The 13,948-nt window shown below is 39.2% G+C and overlaps 1 protein-coding gene across 1 annotated transcript in view; it reads left to right on the forward strand.

The window, feature by feature from the left end:
- The window catches only part of Baz2b (bromodomain adjacent to zinc finger domain 2B), a 219,150-nt gene that overhangs the window by 127,657 nt on the left and 77,545 nt on the right, over window positions 1–13,948 (forward strand). Inside the window, exons 5-6 of the mRNA XM_051166087.1 lie at window positions 7,671–7,859; window positions 13,069–13,236. Coding sequence (XP_051022044.1) covers window positions 7,671–7,859; window positions 13,069–13,236 — 357 coding nt within the window. The remainder of the gene's footprint in view (window positions 1–7,670; window positions 7,860–13,068; window positions 13,237–13,948) is intronic.

A 13,948-nucleotide genomic window follows, 5' to 3' on the forward strand; every position in this document is an offset into this window, starting at 1 on the left:
GGGGCTTCGAGCAGCTGACTTAGACTCTCCCGCCCATGCATCTGTTTCACCTGACAGTGCAAGGAGCACATAACTGAACCAACATATCAGGTGCTGCCCATTGGAGAACGTGTCCGCGTTGGGGGCCAGTGCATTCATGTCATATCAGATAAGAGTGCTCCAGAGTGTCAGCTGGTATAGCCTGCCCCCCAGTAAAACAGTGGCTGTACCCAAGTGGACAGTAGCTTGTTTGTTTAGTACTATTTAGCATGTATGAATAAAATGGCTTTTTGTAACTAAGAAAAATCATTTGACTATACTGAAGAGGCAGTGCTTAAAGCACGGAAACTCAGTACATATTTAAAAGACAGCAGGTTTGAAGTTTACAGTCAGTAGAGGGTCATTAGGGATGTGAGAAGTCTCTAGAAGTTTAGTAGATAACAACAGGGTGTCAGCACCCACGTCACACTGAGAGTTATTGTATCACTGCTTTTCTCTGCAGTTACGTGGCTAACTTCACAGGTTTCTGTGAGTCTTCAATGTCAGTTGTCTCTCTTAAAACTTCATTCATTTCTTTATTGTGGGTGCTCACACATCTTTGTGGAAGTCAGTGGACTAACGCTGTGGTGAGTTCTCACCTTCCACACTTGTTTCCCCTGCAGCTCAGGGCAGTCCGGCTAGGGGGCTGCTGGGATTCCACACCGGTCATGGCCATCTTCTTCATGTGTTTTACTTACTCAACTCAGCTCATCAGGCCTGGCCCCCAGCACTTTCCCTCACCAAACCATCTTCTTAGGCCCTGTTGAACTCTTCCTAAGTGAGGCATAGTTACTGCAAAGTTAAACTCAAGGATCTAAACATTTTTGAAAAATAATTTGACCTTTTACTAGTACTTTGTAGTTTTAGTTTGATCCTTTTTGTAGTAAGTTATTGAAGAAAAAGTATGTCCAAGTCAATTAAGCTATACTGATTACTAACCCAATATTAGGGGCTAGAGTGTATCTTCTCATCACAAAGAAAAAAGATGTGCCAGACAGTGCTTTAGAGTGTGGTCTTACTGGTAGATGGGCTGTTACAGAAGTCCTCCAGTTAAAATGAAGCCAGCAAACAGGCCCCGTGGCTGTGTCATCAGAGACGTGTCCACAGCAAGGACAACAGAGAACCGGAAGGACCAGATCCGTCCCTAGTGCGCAGAGGTAGCCCCGGTGCATGGTACTGCCATCACCCTGACCTTAGACCTTAGCAGTGGTTTCTGTTCTAAGCTGCCTAGCTGTGCTAAGCTATTATGATAACCCTAGCAAGATAATATGTATCTGTGTGTTTTAAAACTGATTATAAAAGTTTCTATTCATTATGGGGAAACATATTTACCTGCCTATTGCAAAAAATCATACTTGAAAATGGTTCCTAGTTATTTTTCCCTTTAGTAGTACAGCAATATTTGAATGTTTTTTAAACGTGAATCAGGTCTTGTCTGTTCTTTAGCACTTTAACTGTGAACTCTAAGTCCTTTCAGCAGAGTTAGCAAAAATGTTTGTTACAAAGAAGGAATTATTCTAACCTTTTAAGATTGGAGCGGCACAAATTAATAGCTTTTTGTTCCTAAAGCAGCTGATGCTTTTAATGACTGGTTTTTCTCATAAAGGCACTGTTTGAAGAAAAACAGTTAATGTCACAGTAGAATCCTGGCAGGCACCAGTTTAACCAAGTGATCAAAATTGACACCACCAGTGCATTTAGAAGCCCCCTGGGCCGTGGGTATCTGGTTCTGAGAAGGGTCCAGGAGTAGCATTCTCAGTGATGTACAACTGCTCCTGATCAGCAAAGCATTAGACAAACTCATGTCTCTTCAGTTTACCCATCATGAAGCACAAGACAAAAGTTTTAGCAGAGTGAAGAGAGTTAAATTCAATGTAATATAGGATTCTGGGATCTTGGGACAAAGAATGATGTCAGTGGGAAATCTGTTAAAGCTATAATTTTTTTTTTCCCTGATTAAGGTTACGTTCTTAGCTTTGAAGATTAATCTATAGTTGTGTAAGATACTGGCATAGGAGGGGCTAGGGAAACATCTATAGGAAGCTCTTGTTTATGAATGTAAAATAACCTCAAAATAAGTACTTGAAAAATAAAATTAAAAAAGCGAAATTGATTGTGCATGCCTGTCATCCCAGCACTGAGACACTGAAACAGAAAGGCCTGAGCCTTGGCTGTGTGAATCTCTGTCTCAAGCAAAAGAAAATAAATGATGACTGGATTTGTTTGCCTTCCACTCATCTTTCTAAGTATTCAGCTATAAAGCTCAGTGGCTCCAAATAAGATAATACAGGAGTAACATGAGGATTATTTGAGGAGAAGTCGTCTGTCTCCATTAGCTATAAAAGGTCATATTTATATCTTACTCACTTTGGAGTTCAAATACTTGAACATTGATATGGTTAAGAATTTATTGTACTAACTGATAATTATTACTCAATTTACAACTCAGTTATGTTTTTTTTATTGATACATTCCATTATTACCGACTTAGAGACTCATGGGGTCTGTATTTGACTGAACTACCAGTTTTTATGGTTAGCCATGATCTACAAGATTACAAACCAGAGACTAATTCTACAATGATGTAAAATCATCTTGGCAGTATTAAAGAACTGAAGACACGGTGCAGCAAATTTGTGTAGCATCGAAAGATTCAGAACATTTTTGGCACACAGAAAAACAGCCTGTATAGTGAGTCATATCTTTGGTTTGGTTTTATTGTTTCTGTTATTAAAGATTAGATGTTTCCCATATTGGGTCCTTACATTGACTATGTTTACTTTGGCTCTCATTATTCTAGGGTCAGGGCATTAGTTCGCCCTGCATTGTTATTTGCTTGCTGTGAGGTGGAACCTTCTTACTGTTCACTGTAGCAACAAAGGTGCTTCAAATTACCTTTCCTCACTACCGACTCATTGGCGTTTGCCTCTTGCTTTTAATAAATTTATGTGTGTCAACTGGTAGACTTTGAAAAGTTATGCTAAAAACTATCTAGCTTATCATTTGAGAATCTTAACCTTGCCAATGTACATAAATTATTATTATCTAAGTTAGCTATGGTTCCTTATTTGTTGTTAAATTAAAACTAAAATAAAACAAAATTTGCATTCACAGAATGCTAACTGAACATCTTTAGTTAAAGGGAGTAGTAATGTATTAGTCATCTAAGTTTGTAGATATTTTCCTTAAGGAAACTTATTTTTATCAAGATAGTTTATTTGGAAGCATATCAATGTAGAAAAAAATTACCGTTCCAAAAGGAGAACTTTCTAGTATTCAAGTAATCTTGTTTTATATTTAGGAAGTTAATAGATCCTACTGACGTTACATCAGTAACTGACAACTTTATTTGCAATGTGATTTATATTTTTTAATTGTATTGTCTGATAATAGGAGCCACCATGACATCCCAAGTGTATGATCAACTTAAAGTCCCCATGTGGGGCTGGGGAGATATCTTATTAGCATGAGACCCTTAGTTGGGATCTCCAGCACACATTTAACAAAAACAGGCGTGTTAACACACATCTGTAATCTCAGTGCTGGGGAGCCCAAGTCAGCATGGTAACACAAGTCTGTAATCTCAGTGCTGGGGAGCCCAAGTCAGCATGGTAACACAGGTCTGTAATCTCAGTGCTGGGGAGTCCAAGTCAGCATGGTAACAGATGACTGTAATCTCAGTGCTGGGGAGCCCAAGTCAGCATGGTAACACAAGTCTGTAATCTCAGTGCTGGGGAGCCCAAGTCAGCATGGTAACACAGGTCTGTAATCTCAGTGCTGGGGAGCCCAAGTCAAGTGCCTCTCTATAGAGTCCATTTGACACCATGCAAATCATAGAGTTCTAGGCTCAATAAGAAAACTTTTCTCAAAAATTATGCTGGAACGTTATAGAGAAAAACATTCAATGTTTAGCACACACATGTGCATGTGTACCCAGCCACACACGTGAACACATACACAAAACACCATACACAAAAGAGCAGTTGCTTCAGCTTTTAAGATGGTTACAGCGAAGGGCTTCCTCTGGACGTGGAAGCTGCGGTGCAACCCTAACACTGCTCATGCTTGTCACAAGAGTAAAGCTACAGTATAGAGTTTGAGTTGGCTTCTCTAACGACTCAATGAACCTTAGCGAATGTCTTTCACAGTTAGAATAGAGAAAAAGATGATAAATGCTTACAGGAATAGGGGTTGAAAAGATGTCATATTTTTTAGTCATTTAAACAATGACTCTTGAATAGTTGAATAGTTTAGCCTTTTAAAAGACAACCTATTTGAAAATGTTTAATATTGCCTGCAGGAGACACTGAGATCTTTGTTGAGTATTTTGTACAGAGGAAAAATTAAGAAACGAGTTCTCCCTGACAGGGAGCAGCACATTGTATGATAGTAAAGAACAGATTGGATGACACAAAACGGAAGTCACAGAGAAGTGTGTGTTGGCTTGGAGGTTCTGAAGAAGACGAAAGACAAACTACAACAGTGGGAAGCCTTTGTCAAGTTCCTGTTGTGCTCAGATGACACAGGAACATGGGGGGTGGTACAAACATACGGTGAGATTTCTGCTCTCATGGAACCAAGGCCCTGGAATAAAATCTACTTGCACTGAGATGTTAAGATAGTGGTGATAGGGAGATAGGAGCAAGGAACAGGCTGGACAAAATCTTTAGGAATGCTTAACCTTTGTAGGAAGGAAAAGAAGATCCAATAAAGGCATCACGTATTCAGGTCCCCCTTATACATCACTTGTTAACAGTTAAAATGACCTTTAGAGTGATCAGATTTCTTGCTGATTTTAATTGTTGCTCCAAGAGCAGTAAGCACTTATTTTATGCACTTGAAACTAATATTTATCTTTTACTTCTTAAAAATAGTGAATTAATGTTTAATTATATATTTCTGCATATTTTTACTGCTAATTCATTAGTTCTTACAGAATTGTTTCTGTCAGTTTCAACCATCACTAATTTCAGTGATTCCAAATTCTCATAAGCTTTTATGTAATTTTGGAGGTTTAAATTTGCCCCACAGTTTTCTTTTTTAATTAAACTATGGCTTCATATAGTTGCCAAGTACAATTGAATAATACTTATAAGTATAACTGAGATGGGGTTGGGAGATAGCTCTATCAGTAAAGTGCTTGTAAACATAAGGACCTGAGTTTAAATTCCAGAACTCACACAGAAAAGGGAAATTCTAAAAGCAAAACCTTAGTGTGTGTACGTGTGTAATTCTAGCCCCAAGGTAGTGGAGGCAGGGCCTTGCTGGCCGGCTAGCCTGTCTGTTCAGTGTGTTGCAGACCAATGAGAGTTCTGTCTCACAAGGAAAGAGAATAACACTAAGGTTGTTTTCTAGCATCCACGTGGTATCTCAGATACACACATGCCCCATGTTTACCTACATATAAGGAATAGATGACTATGTAGTCGACACAAGTGGAATTTTGAGTTCACCTCATTTGTCAGAAACACAGGTAGAGAAGAAAGTATGTATTGTGTGTATAAATAAAATGTTTGATTAGCATAGCTGAATCAAGCAGCTGGTTCAGCTGATGAGACGCGGGCGCGCTGGTGGCTTAGCGGACTGTGCCTGCCCTGCTCTATCTGAACTCAGCTTCACAGCTAATGTCTGGGGCCCCAATAACTCAAAAGGACATTCAGATTTTAAAAATTTCCCTAATTTTCTGTTCTGGCTTTAAAGAACAAAACCAGACTGACAAGATTGTACACACAAGATTGTGTCCTTTGCCTGGTGTGGAGCTCATGCCTTTAATCCCAGCACTTAGGAACAGAGACAAGCAGATCTCTGTAGACTGGAAGCTAGCTTGCTCAAGTTCTAGGCTAGCCAGGGCTACACAGGGAAACCCTGTCCCAACAGAACAGAACAAAACAAACTATTCAACCAGCTAAGCCAAAAACCAAAACTACCCCTACCGCCCCCCCCCCACCCCCCGAAATCCAACCCTTTTGTGTTCTTTCCTTGTTCTCTTGTCTCACAGACTTGTGCCCCTTACGTGTAAACCACTGGGGCCTCTGATGAGAGGAGTTACTGCTTCAAGACATGCTTGATGCAACCCATTTGAATATTTTTATTTTAATAAAAGGTTATTTCATTTAACAACATAATAATCAGTCTATGAGAGTCTTTAGGTGTTTCTTTTGTTTTCTTTCTTTCCGCTCCACCCCTAACCCCTCTTATTTTTCAAGACAGGGTCTCTCTGTGTAGCCTTGGCTGTCCTGGTTCAGCCTGTAGATCAGGCTGGCCTTGAACTCACAGAGGTCTGCCTGCCTCTGCCTCCTAAGTGCTGGGATTAAAGTCATGTGCCACTATACCTGGCCTCCTGTTTTCTTAAGAGCTAGAAAAGCAGAGTTAACATTTGATAGACAGCTAAGTGTTACGCAAAAGTAATCTCATTTATAACTTTTTCATTTACTTCAGGGATATTATGTAAAGTTAACAAAATTGTCCTCTATAGTCACAGTTGACAGAGACCTGTGACTTAAGGATAATATGGGAGTCTTACTCAGTTCAGACTTTAAGTACCTTGGTAGTCCCAATGTAGGTGGGCAAGACCCTGAGTACCACTAGGCTGCATCTACATCCCCACTCCTTGTTTGTTTTGTCTTTGTTTTTTTTTTTGAGTCAGAGTTTCACTAATTAGCACAGGGTAGGCTTGAATTCCTCATGCACCCAGGCTGGTCTAGAACTTTGAATCTTCCTGTCTTAACCTTCTGAGTACAGGGTTACATATGTGTATCACCATCTTCATATTTAAAGGAAATTACTTTATTTTATTTTATTTATTTGTATTTTCAGGCCAAGTCTCATTAAGTAGTTCTGACTGGCCTGGAACTTACTATACAGTTCATGGTCTTTACTCATGGAGATCTTCCTGCTTCTGCCTCCCAAGTGCTAGGATTAAAGGCGTGGTGGCATACCTCACTAATCAAAGTAAATTCTTTAAAGAGCCTAGAATGCTGGATTTAATATTCTACTTTCATAGTAAGAAGCCAAAGTGTCCTGATTATTTCTTGTAAGTAAAGGAACGATTTTTTTTTCTTGTTCTGCGGCTGACTACAAATGGATTTGCGAATCCATTTAGAAATGCCTTGTAAGTGTATTAATTCTGCTGTCTTGGCCACTATTTTGGTTACACTGCTGTAAGCTGCCTTTTGGGAATCAGGATGCTCTTCTCAACAAAATGTTAGAGCAGGAACAGCTTTGATTTTGCACATGAAAGTAACATCTCTCTGCATCGAGCCTGATCATTTGAATGATGATATGGTAACAGAATTGGGTTTTCACGGTTTGGTGTGTAGGATGCTTTTTATTGTTCCCAAGAACAGACAAAGGTGATGACACATCAGTGTGCATTATTGACAGAGAACTGATGCAAAAATTGTTTACTTAGCATCTGTTCTTAAGTCGGAAATTCAAGCTACCAAGGGTCTTCTGGCCATTTTTATTAAGCCTACAGTGCTTTTGTGTTTTTACAAACATTTTGTAGGGTTTGAAAAAGAATAATTAAAGAAGAAAATATAAAATAAAAATTCAGTAGCTAAGACATTGTTGTCGACTTCATGAACGCTGAAATCAGGTAACTCTCATCTGTTTTACCTAAACAACTTGAAGTGTGTTTTTTTCCCTCCCAGGACATTTATTCAGAGCAGCCGGGGATCAGCCGTTTACCCTGTCCACAGTGTCGAGTGCCTTCCCAGTGCTCAGCCACCCAGTCTTTGGTCTACACCCAGCCAGCTCAGGGCACTCAGAATTTGGTGGTTTGGGGACACTTGGCACACCCACAGCCTTAGCCGTACATCCCCAACTAACACCTTTTCCAGGTAAACAGCTCCTACAGTGCTCAAGGAAAGGAGGAGAGCCTGAAAATAAAAAACAAAAACAAAGACAAAAAACAAAACGTCTTTTGTTTATTAAATTGACTGGCAAAGCGGAGTGGGTTAAATTCGGGGCGAGAATTGGCTCAGTTTTATCACATGCAGCAAAATAAAGCTCACTATGTGTGCTAGGGGATGCAGCAGTTAATGAGGTGTTCAGGTGTCAGAATAGAATAATTAAGGCGAGTGTAGCTGGTTCATTGTGCCAAAGTACTGGATGTAGACAATGTATCGTAAGTGTACAGTTTTCATTTTTCTTAGCTTTGATTTTCTTTGGGGGAGTGTGTGTGCATGTGTGTGTGTGTGTATGTGCTCACATTGTATGTTTATCTATACATGTTCATGTGTCTCTCATACGTATGTATGTGCTATGTGCTCATGGGTACACATGTGAGAACGTACTTGTGGAAGGCCAGAAATAGAAGTCAGGTGCCTTCCTCAGTCACTCTACTCCTTATTTATTTATTTATTTATTTATTTATTTATTTATTTAATCATAGGGGTTTCCCCTAATCTGGTGCTCCCTGGTTTGCTAGACTGTCCCGGGGTGTGTGCATGACTTTTTACACTTTCTTCATGGGCTTCACCTCTGGTCCTTGTGCTATTGTGGCAAGGACTTTGCCAGCTCCACTGTCTCTCCCGTCCCCTCGTATTTAAGCCAGATATTTCACATGGCTTTGCCATGTGCAGTGGTAGCGTGCTTGCCCCATAGTCTGAACCTGGAGGCTAACTCTTCTTACAAATATTTAGACATCTATTTTAGGTTTTTATTTATTTATTTATTTATTTTTTACTATGTTGTGAAGTTGAGACTGACTCTTAAATTTCTATACTTTTCCTCATTTAAAAAGTTGTTCCAAATCATATTCCAAATCCATTTCCACAACAGTTATGCACTTGGCTCATGTGCATGGCCACTGCCAGTGTGAGATGGGATTCTGTAGACTATGGACACACAGATAGCTGAATTCACACATTTTCTCAAACAGCCAGACTCGGTGATTAATGTTATGTTTCAGTAAGGAAGCATGTTTTACTGGGGCACTGTTTAAAGCAGTAGAACTTAGTTCTAGCTAGAAATTAATGTGTATTTCAATCTGGCCCTGGACACATTACTGACCTCTCAGCCTTGGGTTTTCAAACCTGTAAGCTGACAAGAGGAACATTCGCTGCTTTCTAGGCTGAGTGAAGATCTGAGGAACAGGCATGTCTAGTACTCTCTGCCGTGTCTGGCACACAGTTAGTCCAGAATACCTAACTATCAGAGTTTTTCCTGCCTGTTTTAATGGCTGACAGTGTATCTTCTGCTTCTTTAAGAAGAATCCAAGTATCTTTTGAAATTACACAGAGCGGACAGAAGTGGTTCCATGTATATTTCAAGTACTGTCTCTTCAGTCACATTATTTCCTTAATCTCATTGTCTTGGAGAGAGGATGGTGGAAATTTTTTGTGAGTAGACAGTCTTGACCAAGTCTCAATATTTCCTTTTATATTAACAGGAACTAAAATTTTTAGACAGAGTCTCACTATGTAGCCTTGGCTCTCCTGGAACTCTTCTGTGTAGACCAGGTTGGTCTCAAACTTACAGAGACTTGCCTCTGCCTCTTCAGCACCACCATGCCTGGCACATTCTGTTTTGAACAGGATTATTTAGTATTAAATACCAACACGTACTAAAATGGAAGATATCTAAATAGCTAATAATAATTATGTAGCTACTGATAAAAATTACCATACTTTTATTATTTTGTGGTAATTTATTATCGTACTGCTTTTGAACATTTCTAAACTATATTATAAATGCTGTATTAAAAATCAGATACTGAAAAGATGGCTTATATGGGATGGTACTTCAAATATATAAAAACTAGCCTAGGTAGGGCCAACAAGATAACTCAGTGGGAAAGGCACTTGGAGCCAAGCCTTACGACCTGCGTTCAATTCCTAAGACCCACATGATACAGGGAGAGACTCTATTCCCTGTGGTTGCTCTCTGACCTGCGTGTGCCCCCCACCCACCAAATAAATGAAAAATATGTAAGAATACCCCACATAAGCAAGCTGCATACTTCTTGAGCCTACATCGGGTGCTTACCCGTCACCAGCTGTGTTCTGCGCATGAGTGTGATTATGGAGAAATACGCCAACACTGTGCTTTGTGACTTACTAAAGGACAGATAACTAATGCAGATGTGTCAGTGATAAAATATGCACATGTGTGCGCTTCTTTGCAAAATGAGCACAGATTATGGCTGATTTTTGATAACTCACTTTCTTTAAATTACATTTTGGTACAATAACTTAAATCTATAAATTATATTCAGAAAGGTAACCAAATGGCCACTTTTTAAAAAATGTCTCACTGTAAATACAAGGAAGTCATAAAAAGATAGATACTATTAGCAATTTTAAGTAAGGTAGAGTTTTTTATGAAGCTTATATACATCTAAACTATTTTTATTTTAAACAACAAATGTAAACTTGTATAATAAAGATTTCTTTATTATTATGTATATAGTACTCTGCCTGCATGTACACCTGCAGCCAGAAAAGGGCATCAGATCACATTGTAGATGGTTGTGAGCCACCGTGTGGTTGCTGGGGATTGAACTCAGGAGGACCTCTAGAAGAACAGTCAATACCTGTAACATCTGAGCCATCTCTCCAGCAACAATATTTAAAATTCTTGGTGTTTACATTTCAACGCTGTAATTTGGTGAAGTTTTGGCATGTGTCAGGATTCCCTATACACCAGTGATTTTAAAATTCTGCTATATCGGAGCCAGGTATGCAGGCAGGTTGTAAATCTTGACCTTGGAAGGCAGAAGGTAACAAAGTTTGTGCCAGCCTGGGCTAAATAGTGAAACTCTGGTGCCAAAAAACAAAACAAACAAACAAACAAAAGCCTACAGAGACTTGTCCTGTATGGTCGAGGTGAGAGTCAGTGTATACTCTAAAATGTTAGCATTGCTCACTGGAAATCTTTGCTGTGGCTGCTATAGTGTTTCTTAGAGATTTTGAATTTGCTTAGAAATTCATTTTCTACCTATTTATGTTATTTTTTTGTAATAGCTTCCATTTGATAAGTAAGTTAATTTATGACTACATTTGTTTCTGATTTTCCTCAATTTGAAAGCTGTGTTAACCTTTCACTGAAAAGTTGTAATTTTCTGTGAAATAATACCAAACATTTATCTTCAGAAATCACCATATTTTTTTTTTTCCTGTAACTGATCTTATGTTTGTCTCTGGGCTGTCCTTACGTTGCATACATTTTCCCTATTATTTTTCTCTAATGCCTGCTGTATACTTACTTTTAACATTCTGAATGTGTTTTTCTGAGTTTCATTACACTTGTTGTGTTTAGACTCTTTTGCTTTGTCTACACTAGCGATTCCCACAGCTTTATGTACAGCCTTAAGACTTGGATCAGAGGTGTAAGCCATATATCAGTTTTAATCTACTAATTGCAAACAAGTTGCCTGTGGGTAGGAATGGACTATGCAGATACTCCCCTCCCAAAACACTCCTTCCTTTGCCCATCTGCATGCATCTAGACAGAGGTTGGGTGACTAGTGTTTTCACACAGTTCTTTTGGTTCAAGTCCCACTATTAAGGGCACCACTCACTAGCTACTCCCCTTCACCAGCTACTCCCCTTCACCAGCTGCCCCGTCTTGTACTTGCAACAGTGGCCTTTGCAGTGATTTGCCTGCACTGTTGATGACACCTCTAAGAATGGCAGTGACCTTGAACCTTTCACTTTTAAAATAAGGGGTTTCACCATTACATGATAAAGGCATGTTCCTGGAACTTTTTAAAGATCTTGTATTACAGTCTCTTGATACTATATGTGGGTGTTTTCCTATAATGTTCATGTGTCTATTCCAGTCAAAGAAATAATGTCACATTGTTTAGAATACTGTTATGAAAGAGAACTCACTTTGAAATTTAGTGGAGTAGCCAGTTAAAGGTTGTTTCTATGATGTGATATGAGGCAATATACATATATGTACACATACATGCATGCATGCATGCATATATACATACATACATACATACATACATAAACAAACTATTTTTTGGACAATTTCCAAATCTCCTCTTCTCTCCCCCCTTCCCCCCTCCTCTCTCCCCCTCCTCTCTCCCCCTTCTCTCTTTCTCCCTCCCCCTCCCCCCTCCCTCCTCTCTCCCTCTCTCTCCTCCCCTCTCTCCCCCCCTCATTTGTTTTTTGATATAAGGTTTCTCTGTGTAGCCCTAGCTGTCCTGGACTCGCTTTGTAGACCAGGCTGGCCTCGAACTCACAGAGATCTACTTCCTCTGGGATTAAAATCATGTGCCACCATCGACGAGTCCAGATCTTTTTTTAAATCTCCACTCTTCCTTGAAAAATGTATTTTATAAAAATTGGGGTTTTTTTTCCCTCTTAAGTTTTAATTAAGAACTACTGTCTGAATATCTACATTGCATTCCATGATTTTTCCAATTTAATTATTTTATAAGTCTAAACAAAAATCATTGTCGTCTGTACTTCATGAGATGTGTAAGGTAAATGCAAGCTGTCTTTATACATTTTAAAGCTAGAAGCTTTATAAGTCTAAACTTTTAAATAAAAATTATGTGTTTTGGAAATTTTCTTTGAGATCTTATTTCTTATCAAATTTTCTATATTTTGGTTTTATTTCACCACAGAATTACTTCATCCATAAATGTATTTGAGATGCGCTAGGCTCATCTGATAGTATTACTTACTCTTCCTCATTTGTCAAAGCCAGATTCATACTGTATATGCCTGGAGGCCGCAGATGTGAGCGTCAGACCTGAAGTCATAGATTAATACAGACAATTCTTTTCCTTATTAATTTAGTAAATAGATGGTGTAGGTTACCAAGTCAAGTTGTTCTTTTTATATTCTTGGTTCTCACGTTGTGAAAAATGTGAATCTAGAAAACTGTTATGGGAAAATTTAATGGCCTACCGATAGAGAGGCTTAAACAAATTCAAGTTACTGGTTTAGTGAAAAGGTGGTGAGAACTATGTGATCTGAGCAGGTCTAGCTAAGGAGAAGCTTGAAACCTTGTTTCTGGAAGAGCATAGTCACAGCATGACTTAGAAAGTTCACTCAGTTTCTTTCTGTTGGCCTGTTTGGTTTTGAGGTGCAGAATGGTGGCGAGCCACAGATGTCCATACTCGCGCAGGGGCACCCTTCTTTCCACCACTCCTGGGAATCCCACCACTGTTTGCGCCTCCAGCCCAGAATCACGAGTCATCATTTCATTCAAGGACTTCTGGGAAGAATAGTAACCGAAGCGGTCCTGAAAAAGGTACTCGCGTCAGTGTGAAGAACTGGCCCGACACCTCTATGCAGCAGTTTGGGTTTAAGAACATTTTTACAGCCTGTGCTAGATGCTTCTGTATCATATTGCGTGATCCTTGTAACAATCCTTTCGTATTACAAGTCTCCCAGTCTTGCAGCCAAGATTAAATACTTGTGTGAGGAAATAGTGCTCATACACTGATGTGGTTTCGTCAGGATCTGAATCCAGCTCTACTGCCCTTCAGTCTGTATCTCATTATGTCCTTGTACAGAACTCAGGCTAGAAGTCGGGTTCTCCGCAAGTTAAGTATTAGTTAATCCAAACTAATACCTTCCTGCTATGCTTTTCTTCTTAATGATCAGTGTTTCTATGGTTTCTAATATTGTTATGATAGTATTTAGAATTTTACAGTGTTTTAGCTAGCCCATTGGTCTCTCACATTGAGTATTTCTGAAAGGACAGTGCTTACATGTGCTTTATTTTCTAAACATGTTTGTTTAACTTAAGTGATATTCACTCAGTTTAATGCTAGTGAGTAAGCTGAATTTGATATGTTCATAGTGCCTCACAGAGGCCACCCTGTAACACACTCTAAAATTTTATCTCCAAAAGTTCTACCGCCTCTAAGTAATCATCCTCCCTGGCCTGTGCTTATAACGACTAGTTTGCACCTTGTCTCTACAGTATCACTATGAATCTGTCATGGAAAGGAATCTCG

Source organism: Acomys russatus, chromosome 24 (genome assembly GCF_903995435.1).
Source record: "Acomys russatus chromosome 24, mAcoRus1.1, whole genome shotgun sequence".
Classification (NCBI taxonomy): Eukaryota; Metazoa; Chordata; class Mammalia; order Rodentia; family Muridae; genus Acomys; species Acomys russatus.